The 22738-nt window shown below is 41.8% G+C and overlaps 2 protein-coding genes across 2 annotated transcripts in view; one reads left to right on the top strand and one right to left on the bottom strand.

Moving 5' to 3' along the window:
- LOC118279065 (uncharacterized) overlaps positions 1-22738 on the bottom strand; it is a 595270-nt gene that overhangs the window by 5344 nt on the left and 567188 nt on the right. The window lies entirely within an intron of this gene.
- LOC126911360 (uncharacterized) lies at positions 13657-14408 on the top strand. The gene is made up of 2 exons (XM_050698239.1): positions 13657-14233; positions 14317-14408. The coding sequence occupies exons 1-2, from the start codon at positions 13657-13659 to the stop codon at positions 14406-14408; spliced, it is 669 nt and encodes a 222-aa protein (XP_050554196.1).

The raw sequence follows: 22738 nt of genomic DNA, 5'->3' as shown, positions 1-22738 counted from the left end.
GAAACTCTCGCTAGCTTTATAGCATCAATACAACAAACTCAGAACGACTTCTGCCAGCAGCTGATCCGAGAAGTACGCTCATCGACGCCGCATAACATCTCCGAGGACCAAACCCAGCAAACATCATTTGTTGTTGGCGCGAACGGAAACTTCGCGAAATGTGCCTCTCGTTATGGCGGACGCACGGACGAGTCGTTGGATAATTTTTTGGACGCCGTGATTACTTACAAAGACTGCGTTAATGTATCTGACGTGAATGCTCTCCGTGGTTTTTCGATATTACTTGAAGGACCTGCTGCAGTTTGGTGGCAAGGCGTGAAGCAATCAACTAGCACGTGGTCAGAAGCCCTCACCAGAATAAAATGCGCCTTCGGTGAACATGACCCGCCACATCGCCTTTACCGAAAACTCTTCAGTCTTGTTCACCAAGAAGATGAAAACACAGACTTATTTATTGCTAAGGTACGTGCATTATTAGCCAAATTCCCCAAGGACGACCTTTCAGAGAAGGTCAAATTGGATATGGCATACGGTCTACTTAACACGCGCATCAGGAAACGCGTGACGAGAGAGTGCGTGAATACCTTCGACGAACTGCTCCACAAGGCTCGACAGGTCGAAGATTCTTTAAAAGAAGTGCATAACAACAAGCACTCAGCGTCGAAGGCATCATCGTCGTCATCGAGTACAGCAGGCCACGCGTCTTCGGTGGAGTCGTCCGCCGGCCGCGCGTCTTCCGTCGAGTCGTCCGCCGGCGCCAGCGGCGGCGTTGCCGCCAAAACTAAGAAGCCGTTTTGTTCGTACTGCAAGCGTTTAGGGCACGGGAAGGAAACGTGTGAGAAGCTTAAACGTGTTAGTGATAAAAGTGATAAGAGCATTAGTAAAGAAAAGTCTGATAGTGAAGTGAAGTGTTACGGTTGCGGTGCCGCGAACGTCATAAAATCAAAGTGTAAAAACTGTTCACCACAAGGCCAGTCGTCATTTTATTCCTTGAACATTTCGTCGCATGACGGGGTACTAAGTACGTCAGCAGGCAGTGAAACTACAGTTTCCCGCGCTTTCGCGCGGCCGTGCGGCCGCAGGCATGGTCGCCGCGGCTCGGCCGCCGTCGCCGTGCACGCGCCCGTCGCCGCGCAGCAGTCGTCGTTAGTCAACCCGTCAAGGTCAATGTCGACGAAAGGTAACCCTACACTTGCTGTAGGGGATTTTTGTAACGATAACCTAAGTACCTGTGAGGTTAACTCAAACCATTGTTGTTTATCTTATGATAGAAATATTAATAGTAATGTAAACATTTCGGAGCATATTTCTAATGATGACAAATGTTTTGATTACAGTAATGTTGTTAATGTAAACACATGTGTGCCTAGTTTTTACGATTGTCATGCGTACAATAGTTGTGATAATGTCAATAATGTTAATAATTGTGCATCTTTTCGCCGCCCCGTGTTAAATATAAACATTCTAGGGTTTTGTGGTACGGCTTTAGTGGATTCTGCAGCTAAAAGTTGTATCGCCGGCCATACGCTCTACGCTCTTCTATTAAGGCTAGGACACCAGTTATCGCCGTCAACACAAATTGTTAGGTTGGCGGATGGTGTAAATAGGGAGATGAATGTACTCACCGCGGAGGTACAGGTGACACTCCAACATAAAACTAGAGCCATTAAGTTTATTATTTTTCCTGAAGCAGACAGTAATGAAAGTTTGTTAGGCATAGACTTTCTTACTATCTTCAATCTTGTTTTTAACTTTGGTAACAGTAGCTGGCACTTTGCTGAAAATGATAAGCATAAATTCGAGATACAGTTTGAAGGTGTGTCACCTGTGTCTTCGTGTGCCGCTGTAGAAGTACTCCGGGATGACGAGGCGACCTCGCTTAACGACAATCAGCGCGAAGTTCTGGCACAGCTCCTTGTCTCAAATCAGGATATCTTCGAGCCAGGGGGAGAGGCGACTCCTTTCGCCGAACACATAATCGATACCGGCGACCACCCTCCTGTTGCTGTCCCTCCGTATAGGTTGACCCCTGCTAAGAAGGAGGTCATGCGGATTGAGTTGGATAAGATGTTGGCTGATGACATTGTGGAGGAGTGTGAGTCTGCGTGGGGTTCTCCGGCACTTCTCGTTCCAAAGAAAAACGGAAAGGTACGTTTTTGTGTAGATTATAGGAAGCTCAATGCGGTTACTAAGACCGATGTCTATCCCATGCCCTTGATAGACGAGCTTATTCAATCAACAAAACGAAACTCTTTTATGAGTACTATTGATATGCGAAGTGGCTTTTGGCAGGTTCGCGTACGTGAGCAGGACCGCGATAAAACGGCTTTCTTAACGCCTTTCGGTTCGTACCGCTTTAAGCGTATGCCGTTCGGTCTCAAGAACGCGCCATCAACTTTCCAGCGTCTGATAGATAGACTTCGCACGGGCGCTTCGTTGAAAGACGTTACACTTCTAGCATATCAAGATGATCTGCTAATAATATCTGCAGGTAGCTTTGAGAAGCATATTGCTGACTTGCAGGTCGTGTTTGAAAGGTTACGCTTGTTCAAGTTGCGCGCGAACAGAGAAAAATGTGTTTTTGCACGGGACAAAGTGAAATATCTCGGCCATGTCATTACCCAAGATGGTGTTTCACCAGATGATGACAAGGTTAGTGCAGTCTTAGAAATGAAGACACCCTCGTCGTTGCGTCACTTGAGAACCTTTTTACAGACTTGCTCTTGGTTCAGGAAATTTATTCCAAGCTTTTCTGCAATTGCTGAGCCGTTAACACGCTTACTGAAGAAGAATCAGGTTTGGTCTTGGGGTAAAGACCAGGACAGTGCCTTTCAGGAGCTGAAGAAGCGCCTGACTTCGGCACCGATTCTTATCCAAGCGGATTACAGCAAGCCGTTCGTGTTACGGACAGACGCCAGCAATTACGCCATTGGGGCGGTCTTGCTACAAGGAGAAGGTAAAGATGAACGTCCTATCGAATACGCCAGCCGTCTTCTCATTCCTGCTGAAAGGAATTACAGTACCACAGAGCGCGAAGCTCTTGCTGTCGTTTGGGCTGTCGAACGTTTTAGAGGTTACATTGAAGGACATGAAGTTATAATAGGCAGCGATCATCAGCCATTAAAGTGGCTTCTTACCTTAAAGTCGCCGTCCGGTAGACTCGTTCGTTGGGCTTTGAAGCTGCAATGCTTTAACATTCAGTTTCAATATACGCCTGGAAAGGCTAATGTTATAGCTGATACGCTCAGTCGTCCAACTTGTAAGGTAGATGATAAGGATCAATGCGGTGTTTGCTCTGTTGTCGTAGACTTACCTGCTAGGAGTGCTTCGGATCTACGGCGCGCGCAGCTCGATGACCTGGAACTAAAGAAAATTATTAGTGATCTAGAAGATACATCTGACGCTCAGTCTATAGGTGCTAAGAGGTGGTCCGAAAGAGGCTATTTCATGCAGTTCGGTGTCTTGTACAGGTATAATCCCGATGTCGATACTGAAGAGGCACAGCTGGTGGTTCCGACTTCGTTGCGCCTGGAAATTCTAAAAGAATGTCACGACTCTGATTTAGGTGGTCATCATGGTGTCGATAGAACGTACAATCGCGTCGCTCAAGGTTTCTATTTCCCAGGTATGTATAGAGCTATAACAGAGTATGTCAAAACATGTGCGACTTGTCAACGGTATAAGTCTTCAAACAAAAAGCCTTCGGGGCTGTTACAGACTCCCGTTTTGAACCAAAGAGGAGAAGTGCTAGCAATTGACCTGTTTGGTCCACTTCCCACAGGGGACAATGGGGAACGGTGGGTGCTGTTGGTGGAAGACACAGCAACTCGATGGACTGAGTTGTATGCTCTGAAGGAGGCAACTTCAGAGTTGTGCGCACGCACTTTGATTGAGGAGTATTTTCTCCGCTATGGACTTCCTCGACGCATTGTGTCAGACAATGGCGTCCAGTTTGTGTCCGCCGTCATGCAACAATGCATGTTTGTTTTAGGAATTACTCAAGAATTGTTACCTTTGTATCATCCGTCAGCTAATCCAGCTGAGCGTAAAAATAGGGATTTGAAGTTTCAGTTGTCACGTTTAGTCGAAACAGAACACTCGTCATGGCCGCAACACCTACCTGCGATAAGGTTCGCCATGAATTCAGCTGTTTGTCAGACTACTGGTGTGTCTCCGGCATATCTAACGTTCGCTAGAGAGCTTCGTTCACCAGTCGACGTTCAACACGACATTCGATCGATACTTGATAAGGACAATTTCGTTCCTCAAATTACACCTTATTTGAAAAGTTTTGTTAACTCTTTTACTGCTGTTAGGGAAAGAGTCGAAACACAGCAGGATCGACGTAAGGAATGTGCTGATAAGGCTAAAACCCCAGCCGAAGTCTTCGAGGTCGGAGATCAGGTTCTATTAAAATCACATGTTCTTAGCAATGCTGCAAAGAACATAACGGCTAAGTTTGTTCCAAAGAGAGATGGTCCCTATGTGATTGTTAAAAGGGTTAGTCCTACAGCCTACGTTGTCGCGAGTTTAGATAACCCTGAAAACGTATTAGGCAAGTATCATGTGTCAGATCTTACGCGGTTTCATAACAGAGAGAGTTCGACTCCTCATCCCGTGATGCCTAAACGTCAGAGAGGGCGTCCTCGAAAACATGTTTGTCCTGTGTGTTAGTTTTAAGTTTTTTTTTTAAGTTTATTTTTAATGTTTATTTTTAGCGTTTAAGTTTACTTATTATTCTGTGGTTTAAGTCTTCCTTTTGTGCGAGTTCACGAGCGGGGACGTTCTCTGGAACTCGAGGGGGAGTGTATAGCGCGGCAACCCCAGCGCATATCTTTGTAGCCGTCCGCTAGAGCGCGCTGTGTCAGTACGGTTGACGTTCGAGTTGTAACACGTTCGCGCGGGCAAACGGCTCGCGCTCAAAAGTTATTGTAATAGTTGTAAGTGAGTTTTTATTAGACATTCTGTGTAAGTTCTCGAACAATAAACTAATAACACAATCAGTGAGTCCTAATTTGCTCCCCACCGACGCTATACAGTATAATACTGTTTTTAACAGTATACTTGGGAACCCAAGCCTCGTCAGTCCAAATAACAATTAAAAATAAATGGGATACACAGAGACAATGACTTCAAATACCATGATAAGTACTGGCTTACCTCCAGCTCCGTCGCTTCCTACATATGTAGTCATTCATCTGTTTCTGCATGCTCATCGATCAATTTTACATCCTATAAGTAGTATTAACTTATCCTCATACTTAATTTGTTGCTACCGGCTTCCATAAAGCCGTGCATACAAAAGGCTGCTCATATAATTTCCCCAATAAATAAATAATTATATTATGTACATATAGATAATAACTTTTACACAAAGAACACAAAAGTTATTGTAAACTCTAGACATCAGGAACTTCCTTAATTTATACAATTTATGTTTTAAATGTTGTGAAGAAGTAAAGAGGAGGTGGTATTTTTATTTTTATAATAACTATCGTGAGACATACTAATTAAAAAGACACGGTTTAGTCTCGTAAATTATGGAGAAAAGCTCAACTAGTTTCAAATCACAGAGGGACTATTCAGCAGCGTCCGCAGACGTCCGCAACTCCGTCTGCACACGCTGCTCATGATGAAGAGTCCCTCTGTGAATCTTTAATTAAGAGGAGGTGGTAGTTTGACATTCTTTTTTAATTATTTTGTTGCTGCAGGTCGCTTCCAAATAGCTGATCTGAAAGTCATTGGGGGAGGCCTAAGTGAGGCAGTGGACGTCTTGTGGCTGATATTATAATGATGTTCAGGATTACTGGGTCGATCACTATTGGGTATTAACTAAAAACAATGGTTTACTCACGTAAGCTCTACTAGTTTTGAGTCACAAAGGGACTCTTCCTCATGAGCAACATGCGCGGACGTGGCGACATCACGCACGCTGCAGTATATTTATGTGAGTAAACAGTTATTTTTGGTGAATTTAGTGTGTCTCACAATAAATTTGTGTATGTTAAAAATCTAAAACAGTGATTGCTGCGTGTAAATTCTTAAAATACTTAGCCAACTCAATGAGGTCACACGATGTAAAATCTCTGGAATTAAGTTTTTGACAGAATTTATATCGAAAATCGACATAAATCGAAAATTTTGGATCGAGGTCAGTTTTTAATTTCGGCCGTATTTATAGCTTACCTATCTGTTTGTATACCTTGGGAAACAAGACCACAGATAATTACAACAGACATCTTTGTAACACTTTGATTAAAATATAAATATAATCTAGGTATATAAATAAAAATGAATCGCCAAAATGTGTGTTCGCGCATAACTTCTGAACGACTGCACCAAAAAGGATGTTTTTTTAATGTATTCCTTCCTAATTGTTAAGAGAAGGTTTGCGTAAAAAAAATATAGAAAAGATTTGCTGCTCGTTAGTCCGCTGCTGCTGGATCGATTTGGCAGCTTTCTGAAAATCTGCCAATGGCCTCATAGGGGCCGTTCAATTATTACGTAAGCACTATGGGGGGGCGGGGGGTCTTTGCTTTGCTTATTTTGGATGACATGGGGGGTAGGGGAGTCTAGATGATGATTACGTCATCGGTAGTTATTTTCTTTTTTACACGAATGGCAACCCACACATTGTCTTTGCTTGAAAACGAAAAGCATTTTCGGGGATTCCCGCAAGTAATACATACATTTAGTGAACAGTGCGCGGTAATTCCCCTACTCGCTTTAGAACCGAGTAAGGGAATTACCGCGCGCTGTTCACTTGTCTAAATTTCCTCTATCAGTGTATTGTTTCGTTTGGCTGCTATAGCGAGTAGACGTATTGTAAGCATAGTAAAGCAAGTTAACATTTGTGTTACCATTCATTCCATTATCCAAAGTTTAATGTTTAAATAAGATGTCATTTCAAATAGACAAATCCAAGTTATACCAAAAATTGTTTGAAAGTTTTAAAAAATCTCATACAAGTACGAAAGTACAAAATGTACAAAAGTTAGTTAACGAAGTGTGGCGAAATTATAAATTACAAGCAAAATCCGACAAGGAACTAGATATTATTGTATCTAAGAGAATCGAAGAAGAATTGCAAGCAGCGACTAAGAATAAATCCAATTTACTACATTTTTTTCTAAGGTGAGTGACGAAATCATTTTAGGTACCTACTAGAAATATTAGAAATCGCCAAAAAGTTTCTCTTTGCTAATTAGAAAATATTATGGCCTATCTTAAAGTATAGAGGTAATATTCATTATATAGATTTATTTCTTATAATTGATTCCGTCAATTGGTCACAAAATACAGGATGTCAGTTTTATACATATATATTATATACCTACAGAAAACTATACTCTATTCAAATAGGTATTTAACAGAATGTAAACAATCTTTATATGTCTTTTTATTGAAATATGTGGTTTAAAATTGTAAACTGTGTAAAATCTGTTGTGATTCATTTAAAAACTCAACCAATATTAAAAAATTGCTTTTCTGTAAATACATAAAGGTGCGTACAAACATCGTGAGGCGTGCGCCGCGAATGGTTCGCACGTATACATGTGCCGTAGCATGCCTCAGGTTGATGTATGCGAGACGAACCATTCGCGGCGCAAGCCTCGCGATGTCTGTACGCACCTTTACAGATATCTGATTTTATAATTGCATATTTCAATAAAAAGACATATCAAGATTGTTTATATTCTTTTAAATACCTACTTGAATAGACTATAACACCCTGTATTTTGTGACCGGAACGATTTGCTCGTTTAAAGATATTAGATTTAAAGCCATAGGGTTTTGTATTTACCATATTTATTGCCATACTTTGTATTTATGTAGCTTAATAAGAGAATCTTTAGCAGAACCCATAGAAAGTTTTTATTTTTAGGCAACCTGTAAACCTGCAGAAAAAACACAAATTACACAGCCAGCTTCAAATATTAAAAAACAGGAAGAAGATAAAATAAAAACCGGTAATGAATCACAACAGCAATGCGAAATTAATAAAAATACAGATAAACAGAGACCAAAACCTTCTCAGGAAGCTATGAAAAATAAGATTGCTCTACTCGAAAAAAATTTGAATGCTTTGTATTCTGCCAGAGATACTATGTCAATCCGTGCTGAAGTTGATAAACAGATCATTAAGTTGCGCGAGGAAATAAAAACAGCAAAACAGTCTTTAAACAGGAAGGTTCAAAACGCAGTTGCCCAGAAGAAACACAGGGATGGTATGAAAAGAAAGTTAGAAGATATTTGTCATGAAAATCCAGAAATGAAAAAAAGACTATCTCTGAGGGATTCAGTGGGACGTCCTAATCTTGAAAGCAATCAACCTTTACTATTGAAAACAATCGCGGATATAGCTTTATTTGGGAGTGCAGCAGATGATAGAAGACGAACGGAATCAATTCGCAGCGTAAAAACTCTTGATGAACTCACACAAGAATTACGTAAAATGGGATTTGACATTAGTCGCAGTGGGACATATCTTCGTTTGATTCCCAGAAAATCTAATTCTGCAGAGGGACGAAGACATGTATCGACAGTCCCTGTTAAGCTCATTCGGGCTCAAACTGATCACCACAAGAGCCACTTAGATAGCAAGTTCGCTGAAACATCAATCCATTATTTAGAGAACATAGCATCCATACTAGGACCAGATCAAGTATTTTTCATATCTCAAGATGATAAAGCTCGAGTCCCTATTGGCGTAACTGCGGCAAATAAGCAAGCACCTCTTCTAATGCACATGGAATATAGAATCAAATTGCCTGATCACGATTGGGTAATCGCTGAGCGTCATAAATTAATACCATCTGTTTATGCTGGTATCAAAATCACTTCCAATATGCTAGGACAACCGCAAGCCGTTGGATATTCTGGACCAACATACATCGCTATTCGAAGTGGAAAGCATAGTTCATCTACTGCTAATACTCATGCTCAGGATTTCGAGACGCTTCTCGAACTTGAAGAGTTTCGACCATTAGCTAAAACTGACCATGGACTAGTAAAACCAGTGGTAATCATGACGGTTGATGGAGGGCCAGATGAAAATCCGCGTTATCAAAAAGTCATAGGGTTTGCTATACAACACTTTAAGCGACATGATCTCGATGCATTGTTTTTAGCTACCAATGCTCCCGGAAGAAGTGCGTATAACAGAGTAGAGCGCAGAATGGCTCCTCTTAGTCGGGAACTGGCTGGTTTAATATTGCCTCATGACCATTTTGGGTCTCATTTGGATGAACGTGGCGTTACAATTGATGAACATTTAGAAAGATCTAATTTCGAATTTGCAGGAAAAGTATTAGCTGAAGTATGGAGTTCAATGGAAATTGATGGCTATAATGTTAATGCAAAATATGTTGGGGCAGGTGAACAAGATCTTCCTGATTTTCCAGACATTAAATGGTATTCAGAACATGTGCGTGAAAGCCAATACTTGCTCCAAATTGTAAAATGTAGAAATACAGAATGCTGTCGTCCAAGAAGTGGACTATTTAGATTACTAGACAACAGGTTTCTTCCACCACCTGTAAAAGTAAAACAAACAGTTGATGACTTGGTTTTAGATGAAGGAGGGCAATTTCTTAATCTTCCAGTCAATTTAGCTCTACGCTTAAGTGCTTCACTCAAAGATTTCCTGCAAATGCCATACGATTATTTTTGTCCGACGGTACAATTGAGGCTATCAAGTCGAACATGCAAAACGTGTGGTCTTTATCATGCTTCCGTCAAGTCACTAAATCGTCACATCGAAAAGATCCATAAGAAAGTAAACACGCACACTGATAGGAAAGTTAGACCTGTAAGAGTCGCTGCTCGTCGTGCTAATGAACTGATGTGCATTATTCAAAATTTAGAGCACCATGATGTTGAATGGCTCGATGAGAATGACGTAGACATTCCAAAATCGGATGAAAGCGAGCAGACTCACAACACTGAGCAGCAATCGAAGCAATCCAATGTCATCGAAAACTTAGAATCATGGATTCGGGTTTCATGGACTGAAGACTGTTAATTTGAATTTAATATATGTACCAAAAATTTAAAATAAGTTTGTTATGTTAGTAAGATATAATATTTTTGTCCTTTACTCTATGTTGAATACCGTTTCAGTAAAATATAATCTCTATCCTAAATCTATTTTCTTATTTTTCAAATTATAATTATAACATTATAAAATTAAAAAAACAATACATTAATTGACAAATGTTTACGTAAGCATGGGGGGAGGGGGTAAGAGCTTTGCTTACTTTTGCTGACAAGGGGGATGGGGGGTAAATAATTGCAATAAATCTGCTTACGTAATACTTGAACGGCGTTAATGTTGGGCTACTGCTTTTTATATTTTTAAATGTTTTTTTTTTGTATAATTAAATATTCTAAAATGTACTAAACAAGTAAGATAAATAAAAAAAATTGCACACAGATATATCAATGGAACGCATTTTAAATGTGTATCACGCGTCGCCCACGCTTCTATGCCTCGTTTACGCGCTGTCATGTGACGTCACGACTCGACTCGCCACTCGTCAGGTGTAAGAAAGCGATTATCTCCAGACTGATTTCTTTATTGATAGCACTATCTCTGTCGTTACTCTATCTAGTCACGTATACCACGTGCTGGGTGTTAGATTAAGTTTTTAGCACAGATATGTCGTTTTTATTTTATTTTTTTGAGGGGGCAATGTCATCCAATGACTTCTCCCGCCCTGGGCGAGGCGAGAGGGAGTGTCAGACTCTTACTGACTAAAAACCACCCCGTTCCTATTCTTGCTTTTCGAGCCGGAGCCCCGGTAACCTGGTAGGTAGTCCGCAGCTCCGGAACAGGTATCAGCCCTACTGGGCCCCATCTGTAGTGACCTGATGGCTCTTTGAGGCGCGCGCGGAAAGCGACAAGCCGTACGCACAAGTCTAGTTCATATCAGTTGCTGCAGATGAAAGCATTGGATTGGTATTTGCTACCACGAGTTTCCACTACATTTGTGTATCTCCTCCAATCATAATCTTCGACAACCTTTCATACACACGTATGTTAATTTATAGCAAACAAACAGACAAGCACATCTGTTGTACATTGTGTTATTAGAGAAATATTTGAAACAATAAATCTCTTACATACATTCTGTTCCATTATGATTTACATAATCATAATAGTACAAGTCGCCTCTACAAATCTGACTTGTCTACGCATTCCCTACGATATTTCTAGCATCATCGCCAACAATTACATGTATCGCCTACGATTTACCTATGCATTACTGACGATGCGTCTACGCATCGCCTACGATTTGACTACGCATCGCCTACGAAATTACGACGAATCCCCTACGATATTGTAACGCAGCGCCTACGACAAGATTTCATAGCCCATGATCCATGATTTGACTACGCATTGCCCACGATCCAAAACAAAAAAATAAATTAAAAATTTTAAAAAACTCCGCCACAACAATTTACGTAATTTCCCTTTAATAAGTAAAAATTATAAAAGAAACTCAATGTAAAGATTATCGAACGAGTTTGATCTTAAATGTAATCTAATAAGATTACATTTAAGGTCAAGCTCGTTCGGGAGTTATGATGCCACAGACAGACAGACAGACACGTCAAACTTATAACACCCCTCTTTTTGCGTCGGGGGTTAATGATTTGACTACGTATCCCCCATGAATCGCCTACGCATTAGCTGAGATGTATCTACGCATTATCTACGCATCGCCTACGATTTGGCTACGTATCGCCTACGAGTGCCATGATCACGGATTAACTTGCAACAGTGCCGAAATATTGGAAAGTAATATACGCATAGACATTAATAAACATGGTAAATATCCCGTCTTAAGTTCTAATGTTAGCGCCAAACGATATATCTAGATCTACGCACCAAAAAGTAATAATATGGATGGCATTGACTCGTTTATTTCGTTTTAGACATGAAAGCATGCGATGCGTAGTTTACGTAGATATAATAGTTAATCTGTTGTTAATATTATATGTACTCGAGTAATGTTATATTACCTTGATTGATTAGATTACCACACATGGATTATTGTATCAGTTACGACATGTGACTAAAAAATTAGATTTTCTAATCGTCATACCGAATTCTGAATGTTAAAATTAATCCACTTCACGTGTCAGTTATAACTCCTTTGACAAAGCAAGGGCAGAATTAATTGCTTACCATCAGGTGATTGATCAGTACCCTTAGTATGAGTTTGCTTTACGATTAAAGTAATCGAAATGAGAGCGCGTTCGGCGCTCTGATTGGCCGGCCGACCAATCAATTTTGGATGGTTTATTTTAATACTAAGGGCACTACTCATTTGCCTCTACCATATCGGATCGGTGTTGTTTTTTGTGAAAATTTGTTCCATATCATTCAATCGCTATAATGTACATAGTAAGTATATACACATAAGATACTAAATAGGTTATAGTGACATAATACATTACCAGTTACCTTCGTCAAAACCAGATTACCAATACCGTACCTCCGTGCAAAACCAGTTTACCTTTACCGTACCTCAGTGAAGAACCAAACAATTACCTTTGTTTTGACTTTCTATGTTAATGAGAAACAGTGAAGCAAATCGTCTTGAAAAAGACGTTTGGATATTGTGTTTTTGACTATCTCTGTTATGAAGAAACAGTGAAGCAAATCGTCTTGAAAAAGACGTTTGGATATTGTGTTTTTGACTATCTCTGTTATCAAGAAACAGTGAAGCAAGTCGCCTTGAAAAAGACGTTTGGATACGTTGCGTTTTTGACTTTCTCTGTTATCAAGAAACCAGGAAGCAAGTCGCCTTGAAAAAGACGTTTGGACACATTGTGTTTTTGACTCTTTCTGTTATCAAGAAACGAGGAAGCAATTCGCCTTGAAAAAGACGTTTGTTTACGTTTTGACTTCTGCACAGAAACACGTCTTGAGAAAGACGGTTGTTAACGTTTTTGACTTCCGCACAGAAACACGTCTTGAGAAAGACGGTTGTTCACGTTTTTGACCACTGCACAGAAACACGTCTTGAGAAAGACGGTTGTTTACGTTTTTGACTTCTGTACAGAAACGCGTCTTGAAAAAGACGTTTGTATAAGTTTCTAATGACGGCTGTTGGAACCAAGACATGCAGAAGCACGGCATGGCACAAGCGACACACAACACACGCAGCAAGCAAGCAGAAGCTGAGCACGAGGAACACGGAGTCACGAAGACACGGCGATCAGCGAGATAGCACGAGCGGAGAGACGTCTGCACACGTCGACGGCACCGGAGCGAAAGGGACGCGGCGCGGGGAGCGCGCCTTTTTAAAGCGGCGGCGCGGCCACGCGACGCGAGCGAGCGGCGGCGCCCTCTCGCGGACGCGACGTCAAACTCGCGCGATCGGTCCTGCGCTGCTATTGGTCGGTTGCAAAAAGCATTGCGGTGTGTACTTAGTGTGTAAGTGAGATAGGGAAACTGTATATATTGGTAGGGATCTTTGACGAATAAATCATTCCGAAAAACGACTTCAAGAGTTTTATTTCAACAAGAAGAAACCTGCTCTCTCCCTCAAAACTGGTGACCCTCCTGAGAAGAAAGAACACAAGAAAAGGAAAATAAATTAATATCAAGACGTCGAATCCCTGCCAGTCTGAAGAAAGAAAATTATGGCTACCAGCGAAGAATTCTGTGACGCCCACGGCGTAACCACAGTGAAGAGCGACGTGGCGACGATATCCCTGCCCGCAAGATTGCCACAATTTTGGCGGCAAAATCCCCGCCTCTGGTTTGCGCAATTCGAGGCAGCCGTCGCCGCCAGCAAGATAGGAGAGGAGCAGAAATTCAACCTCGTCGTACCACTGCTCGGCAACAGTGACCTAGAACAGATCGCCGACATCATCCTGAACCCCCCAGCTACCGGCAAGTACAGCAGTCTGAAAGAACGGCTAATCTCCACGTATCAAGAATCCGACCATCGCCAGCTACAGAAGCTACTCAGTGGCCTCGAGCTCGGCGACCAGAAGCCCAGTCAGCTGCTCCGCAAGATGCGTGACCTCAGCGGCAAACTCCTGTCCGACGAAGCTCTCAAAGTAATGTGGTTGAATCAACTCCCTACACAAGTACGCGCCGTAATCTCCGTAAACACCGAGTCGTCACTTGAAATGCTAGCCGCCATGGCTGACAAAATGATGGAGCACTTCGAGCCTACTTCCATCAACGCAGTCTCAACAACCACAACAGCGTGTCAAGAAAACTTACAGTTCGCCTTACTATCGAAACAAATAGAAAAACTTTCCCTGGAAATCGCCGAACTCCGTACGAACCAGCAAAGCGCGGGAAACTACTGCCGCTACTCGCGCTTCTCACATCGCAATCGCTCACGCTCGCAATCACGATCCAGACAGCGTGGGCAGAGTAGCATCAAGCCTGGCGACCCGAATTGGTTGTGTCGAAGCACGCAAATGCGAACCACCGTGTGCGAAGAAGCGGGAAAACTAGAAAGTACATCTACGTTGGCGGGCGTCGATGTAAACCAAACAAGCCGCCGACTCTGTATTATCGACACTAACCTACGAGAGAAGTTTCTTATCGACACGGGAGCCGACATATCTGTCCTATCTGCAAGAAACAAGAAACATTCGAAGCCGGCGAAGACAGTATACAAACTATTCGCAGCCAACGGTACCGAAATTCGCACCTACGGAGAGCGCACACTCGAGCTCAACCTAGGTCTGCGAAGACGATTCAGATGGACTTTCGTTATAGCTGACGTAAACACATCAATACTAGGTGCAGACTTCCTAGTACATCACCAACTACTAGTCGACTTACATCGAAGAAAACTCATCGACCGCGTCACCGAACTCAGTGTAAATACGATCAAGATCAACAGCTCCGATCAAGAAACAGTCTACACAGTTAACCGTGATCACGCCTATCACGACTTACTAAAGAAATATCCCGACGTTCTGCGACCTATGTCATTGAAGACTCCAGTTAAACACAACGTGACGCACCACATCGAGACAACAGGACCACCTATATACTCACGTGCGCGACCTCTACCGCCCGACAGATACAAAGCAGCGAAACTCGAGTTCGAACATATGATGGAGATGGGTATTTGCAAGCCGTCAAACAGTCCTTGGGCGAGTCCACTGCACGTCGTCAAGAAGAAAGACGGTTCACTTCGAGTCTGCGGCGACTACAGAAGACTAAACGCCGTTACAGTACCCGATCGATACCCTATACCACGTATCCAGGATTTCACCTACCAACTCCACGGCAAGAAGATATTTTCAAAACTAGATCTCAAGATGGCATACTTCTGGATACCTATCGCTAAAGAAGACGCACAGAAAACTGCAATAATCACTCCATTTGGTCTCTTCGAGTTTAACTGCATGACATTCGGCCTAAGAAACTCCGGACAAACTTTTCAAAGATTCATGCACGAAGTGTTACGAGGACTCGACGACATCGTGTTTTGTTACATCGACGATCTACTTGTGCATTCGAAGAATCAAGACGAACATCGACGTCACATCGAGATAGTACTCGAACGCCTAAATACCTACGGCGTCAGTCTAAACATCGATAAGTGCGAGTTCGACAAACAAAACGTCGAGTTTCTCGGGTACGAAGTGTCACCGGAAGGAATCAAACCTACTCAAGATCGAATTCAAGCCATAGTCAACTACCCAAAACCACAAACAGTTCAAGACCTAAGAAGATTTCTCGGCATGATTAACTTTTACCGCAGCTGCTTACCCCACCAAGCCGAATATCAACATGAACTAAACAAATATCTACATAATACTAAGAAGAAAGACAAGACTCCGATACCATGGACAACTGAAGCAGAGCAAGCCTTCGAGAAGTGCCGACAAAGCATTCTCGACGCTACGACGCTCACGCACCCGATACATAACGCGCCGCTACGCTTATATACCGACGCATCGAACTCAAGCATCGGCGCCGTACTTCAACAACAAGTGGACAACGTGTGGAAACCGCTAGCATTTTTCTCGAAGACAATGAGTGAAACGCAGCGACGTTACAGTGTATACGATCGCGAATTATTAGCAATGTACACTGCCGTCAAACATCTCCGTCGACTAATAGAGGGCAACGACCTAACGATATACACAGACCACAAACCTCTTACTTATGCGCTAACAAGATCACCTAGTACCAGCGACACATCACGAAGAGAACGTCAACTTCACTTCATCAGTCAGTTTTGTTCGAACATAAAGTACGTGCACGGTGATAACAACGAAGCGGCCGACGCCTTATCACGCATTGAAGAAATCGACCTATCAGAAACTTCAATTGACTACAATCAACTCGCAATAGACCAAGAAAACGACTCAGAGCTACAATTGTGTATGTCAAGACCTAACCTACAGTTCACAAGTATTTCACTACCCGGAGGTCAACGACCGATTATCTGCGAAACATCAACAGGCAACATACGTCCGTATTTACCCGCGAAATATCGTTTTGCTGCATTCAAAGCGCAACACGAACTCAGTCACCCAGGCGTACGTACTACGAGGAAGATAATGTCAACGAAGTTCTTCTGGTCGAACATGAATAAAGAAGTTGGAACATGGGCAAAAACATGCATCGGTTGTCAGCGTGGAAAAGTACAGCGGCACACTATCAGTCCTCTCGGCGAGTTCGAAAAATCACAACGTTTCGAGCACATACACGTTGACATCGTGGGACCGCTGCCGCCGTCGAATGACTACCGGTACCTAGTAACGATGATCGATCGCTGCACTAAATGGCCCGAGGCGATACCAGTCCGAGATATCACCGCGGACACGATCGCCAAAGCCATCTTCGACGGGTGGATTTCAAGATTTGGTTGCCCACTACGCATCACGACGGACCAAGGCAGACAGTTCGAATCATCACTGTTCAATTCACTAATGAAGAAATGCGGAATAAAAAGAATACGAACTACAGCCTTCCACCCGCAAGCCAACGGACAAATCGAGCGCTGGCACCGCACTTTGAAGTCAGCACTCATGGCGAGATGCGCGCGCACAAACTGGAGCGACGAGTTATCAACGGTGTTACTAGGATTACGCACAGCACTTCGTCAAGACAAGGAAGTCAGCGCGGCACTCATGACCTACGGTTCTACGCTTCGTGTACCATCGGATTTCTTCGTGCCTACACAGCCGAACATTGACGATGCCGAATTCGTCCGCCAGCTGACCGAAACAATGTCTACGTTATCCACGAACAACAAACCACACTCAAACTCCGTACGCACATTTGTACACAAGGACCTAACCACGTGTACACACGTCTTTGTGCGCAATGACACCGTGCGCAGCCCGCTTGTACCTCCCTACGATGGCCCCTACAAGGTGATTCAACGCGACGGGAAGAATTTTACCCTACAGATGCCTAATCGAACTACAGTCGTCTCAATAGACAGAATAAAACCGGCATACTTACTCAACGAAGATAAACTGGCATACTTACACAACGAAGAAGAACACAAAACCTCAACTTCATCAAATACGTCGAGCGCTACAAGTACTTCAACTACACACACAAGCAACGACGCGCGGACGCCGCTACCCGCCCCTGCCCCACCGCGCGAAGCCTACGTCACACGCACCGGCCGGACAGTGAAACCAAATGTACGCTTCGCTTAGGGGGAGTGATATAGTGACATGATACATTACCAGTTACCTTCGTCAAAACCAGATTACCAATACCGTACCTCCGTGCAAAACCAGTTTACCTTTACCGTACCTCAGTGAAGAACCAAACAATTACCTTTGTTTTGACTTTCTATGTTAATGAGAAACAGTGAAGCAAATCGTCTTGAAAAAGACGTTTGGATATTGTGTTTTTGACTATCTCTGTTATGAAGAAACAGTGAAGCAAATCGTCTTGAAAAAGACGTTTGGATATTGTGTTTTTGACTATCTCTGTTATGAAGAAACAGTGAAGCAAGTCGCCTTGAAAAAGACGTTTGGATACGTTGCGTTTTTGACTTTCTCTGTTATCAAGAAACCAGGAAGCAAGTCGCCTTGAAAAAGACGTTTGGACACATTATGTTTTTGACTCTTTCTGTTATCAAGAAACGAGGAAGCAATTCGCCTTGAAAAAGACGTTTGTTTACGTTTTGACTTCTGCACAGAAACACGTCTTGAGAAAGACGGTTGTTAACGTTTTTGACTTCCGCACAGAAACACGTCTTGAGAAAGACGGTTGTTCACGTTTTTGACCACTGCACAGAAACACGTCTTGAGAAAGACGGTTGTTTACGTTTTTGACTTCTGTACAGAAACGCGTCTTGAAAAAGACGTTTGTATAAGTTTCTAATGACGGCTGTTGGAACCAAGACATGCAGAAGCACGGCATGGCACAAGCGACACACAACACACGCAGCAAGCAAGCAGAAGCTGAGCACGAGGAACACGGAGTCACGAAGACACGGCGATCAGCGAGATAGCACGAGCGGAGAGACGTCTGCACACGTCGACGGCACCGGAGCGAAAGGGACGCGGCGCGGGGAGCGCGCCTTTTTAAAGCGGCGGCGCGGCCACGCGACGCGAGCGAGCGGCGGCGCCCTCTCGCGGACGCGACGTCAAACTCGCGCGATCGGTCCTGCGCTGCTATTGGTCGGTTGCAAAAAGCATTGCGGTGTGTACTTAGTGTGTAAGTGAGATAGGGAAACTGTATATATTGGTAGGGATCTTTGACGAATAAATCTTCCGAAAAACGACTTCAAGAGTTTTATTTCAACAAGAAGAAACCTGCTCTCTCCCTCAAAAAGGTCAATAAAAAATTGATTTGCTATTTACCATTCATTGAAAGTTCACAACGCGACGACGAAGTACCAAAGTCCAATACTATAATATTACCTACTGATTTTATTGCTAAGAGAGATATAAATGTAACCAATTTAGATAATTTTGCAGTATGAAGAATCTGTTACTCGGTTGCTGAGTGTGAACATTTTAGCAAACAGAAAACACCAGTTGTTGGCTGCTATAGGCTGTTGATTGGGGCTCTGGCTCGAAGCAGGGGTAGAAACGGGGTGGTTTTTAGTGAGTAAGTAAAAGTCTGTCACTTCCGTCTTCCCTCACCGGAGACGGGAGAAGTCATTGGATGATTTTTTCCCCCCAAAAAATGATAAATATGTATGTGTTACGGTAAGAGTGAATAATTGAAAATTATTAATAATTATCTATGATTATTAATAATTACCGAAACTCGAGGTAAAAGTGATAAATTAATCACATTTGTCGGTTATTATTAATAATTTTACCCTAGTAGTGATAAATGTAATAAGTGGCCAAGATGTTATTTTTATTTCAATTTAAACGGCAATATATTGTACTTGCACAACAAATATTTGTTAAATTATATGATAATACTTACTTGTAAAATTTTAATTTGTTACATTTATAGGTGCTACAGAAGATTTACAGGCAAACCAAATATGATTGTTGCTTTTAGATTTCGTGTTGATTTTGTTAATGAAATTGTTTAATTTTATTTTTGTTACAATTTTATGTACCACGAAGTAATTTCGAAAGTTTGATGGTAGATTAGATTTTTAAAAGAATTTCATCTTTAATTTTGTGATAAATGTGCCCTTTTTGGCGAGGCGACAGGAAGTGTCAGAATTTTACTGACTAAAAACCATCCCTACTTCTGCTCTTCGAGCCGGAGCCCCGGTAAATCCGCTAGGTAGTCCATATTCCGCAACTTTTCAATTTTAGGTACTCATGCTGAAATCTTTAAATTACAAAACTTAGGGTATAGTTTTCATAGTTCAGAATGAGTGAATTTGTTGTCCTCTCGTTTTAAAGCAAGTACAAGTAACCTTGTTTATGTGATTTCTAATTAATATAATCGTAAGACTGTGTTTAATATTATAAATAAATACCGGCTGATCAAAAAACATTAGGTTTATATTTATTTTATTACTTTCACCAATATGTGTCGTGAATTATTAATAATTACTACTAAAAGTAATAAATTTCGATCGATTATTCACATTTACCAAAACGTGTGATTATTATTAATAATTTCGTAAAATTATTAATAATTTTCAATTAATCAGATTTACCGTAACATATATATCTTACTTCAAGTTACCGAACAAAAATAAAAAGTGTATTTTATTATAAGTTACTTCAACCAAATGCAATTACATCTGCCTAAAACTGGTGTCGGGAGAAGTCATTGGATGATTTTCCCACAAAACAGATATATTTATCTTTTCTGTGATTTTCCCCCTCAAAATTGATTGCAGTTACATGAAAACGACTTAACAAAATTTAATAAAATCTATAATCCAATCAAACATCAGATACGCCGCATTTTTCCAGTTACAATTGTTCAATGTTTTCATTTCATTTTCCTCAATAAGGCCACAGTGCGTCACTCACACAAAAATAGCATCAAAATATTTTTATCTTGCAAATTCTGAATAATACAACATTAGATTATCGTTAAGTTAATGTTATCACATAAGTTATCTATGCCGTTACTGAGTAATGCGCTTATATATAGGTAGTATTAAAATAGAATAGAATAATAACAAGTGAGTCATTTGGTTCGAAAATAATGCCTAAGATGGTTTCCAAGGCTACTCTAGATGGTGCACGTGCTAAGTGTCGATGAGGTCTAGAAGTATCAACAGTTTAAATAAAATAAATAGTGGTCTATTATAGACCTAAAGTCCAGTAGACCGCCGATCACGGCCTCACAGAAAACCGACGTGAAACAATGCTTGCTTGCGTTGTGTGAGTGAGGTTACCGGAGGCCCACTTACCCTTCCCAGTCTTCCCAATCCCCGATTCCTCTACAACCCTTTAATTCCTAATCCCCAAAAGCCTGGCAATGCATTCGTCAGGTGATCCGTGCGCTCGTTTGCCGGCTTATTCCATAAAAAAAATGTATTCTTAGTACGAGTTTGTTTTACGTTGAATCCGCTCTGATTGGCCGGCGCGAATGAACGAACCAATCAGAGCGCCAAACGCGATCCCGTTTCGTTTTCGTTGAACGTAAAGCAAACTCATACTTAGGGTATTGTTAGCTTCCTGAGCCGTTAATCACCCTGAATGTCACCACGTCAGATGAAAATTTACGTTTAGGTTTTTATAACAGGGAAAAGTCCAAAGTGTAACAAGCTTCATTGTACCGGCTACATTGGTCACAGGACCGATGAGATGACTCAACTGAACGCCAGTCATATTTTATACGTGTCTCTAAACACGAGGGCCTGAATGGGTAGACGTGATCATGCGTAAGTTAACCTCTAGTATGCCAGTATATGAAATACAATAGAAAACACATTGTGTCTCGCGTAGATCTGTGCTCCAGGCATACTCCGGGTTAATGTAGTGTAGGGCGCTCTCTGGCTCCAGGGCCAACGTTAATTCTTAATCGATTGTAATCCAAAATTTCTGGATCGATTTAAGTTTAATACTTTTTGACAGATACTGCATACAACTAAAGAATGAAAATCATTCAGATTATTAATTGAAATGTGGTAACGATATTCAAAATATGGCAGTGGTTGGATTAGAAGAGAAGTAGATCCAGCTCAGTGGCATGCTATTAGAGAGGTCTATGTCCAGTAGTGCAAGGGAATGCTTTGATGACCACAGTGATTGCTCTGGAATTTATAAAACACTAGTAGGTAAAATACATTTGTCACGAACCATACTTTTACTGCGGGAGACGTAACATCCAACTGATAAGCAAAATATTCGACACAGATCGAGCAGCAGTGCTATTCGAAAAACCTAGTAAGTGTGATCTTATAAGTGTGGGAGAGACATGCTTCGGCACGAATGGGCGGGCTCGACCGGAGTGATACCACGGCCTCACAGAAAACCGACGTGAAACAACGCTTGCGTTGTGTTAGTGAGGTTATCGGAGGGTCAATTACCGCCTTACCCCCTTCCGAATCCCCGATTCCTAAAAGGCCGGCAACGCACTTGTAACGCCTCTGGTGTTTCGGGTGTCCATGGGCGGCGGCGATTGCTTACAATCAGGTGATCCTGGTTCACCGGCTTTTACCATAAAAAAATACCTGAACATTTTAAAGTGCGATCTTCAACCCAGCTGCTAAGTGAAAAGATTATGGTAACTCTTTACGCAGAGGAGGCCCGCAGTCCAGCAGTGGACTATCACAGGCTCTTGATGTTGGTGATTCATAATGCCAATTTGGGACATGTCTATCTATTACCTACCTTAATACATAGGTATTAAAATCATGTTTCTTACACGTGATTATCACGTAGGCTTTATCAGTAAAACTTAAATTAAATGAGTGTAATGATTATCTATTCAATACGAGTAATATTGGTTTTTACGTAGTGTAGTTTTCTTTTTGATATGAAATATAAATAAGTATCTATTGCCATATTGATTATACAATCTTTTACAATTATTTCCGCTGCGTGATCAACGCGTGATGATGAGATAGCCTACATTTTACTGTGTAATCTTTCTAAATAAATCTTCTGGATTAACAAAATATAATTCAAATCTGATAGTTGCAACGTGATGAGAAGGTGCTATAACTGATACCAGAGTAATATCTACGAGTATGTATTACGTTGGACATAACTACCTAAGCAGATTTTTGTCGTTAAGTCTTTGACTGCCAATAGAAAACTGTTGAAAGCAAATCTTCCGCTAACGTCGGTCATCGGTGACCACCACGGCGTTCAATGTGTTAAAAGAACAGTT

The sequence above is a fragment of the Spodoptera frugiperda genome, chromosome 14 (genome assembly GCF_023101765.2).
Source record: "Spodoptera frugiperda isolate SF20-4 chromosome 14, AGI-APGP_CSIRO_Sfru_2.0, whole genome shotgun sequence".
NCBI classification, from domain to species: domain Eukaryota; kingdom Metazoa; phylum Arthropoda; class Insecta; order Lepidoptera; family Noctuidae; genus Spodoptera; species Spodoptera frugiperda.
The sequence above is the reverse complement of the archived record's forward strand: the minus strand, read 5'-3'. Positions and strand labels throughout refer to the sequence as shown.

Excerpts from the sequence above, each read along its gene's own strand:
- LOC126911360 (XM_050698239.1), top strand. The coding sequence starts at position 13,657 with ATGGCTACCAGCGAAGAATTCTGTGACGCCCACGGCGTAACCACAGTG. Across the intron at positions 14,234-14,316 it reads CTCAACAACCACAACAGCGT|CAAAGCGCGGGAAACTACTG; the intron begins GTCAAGAAAACT and ends CGTACGAACCAG.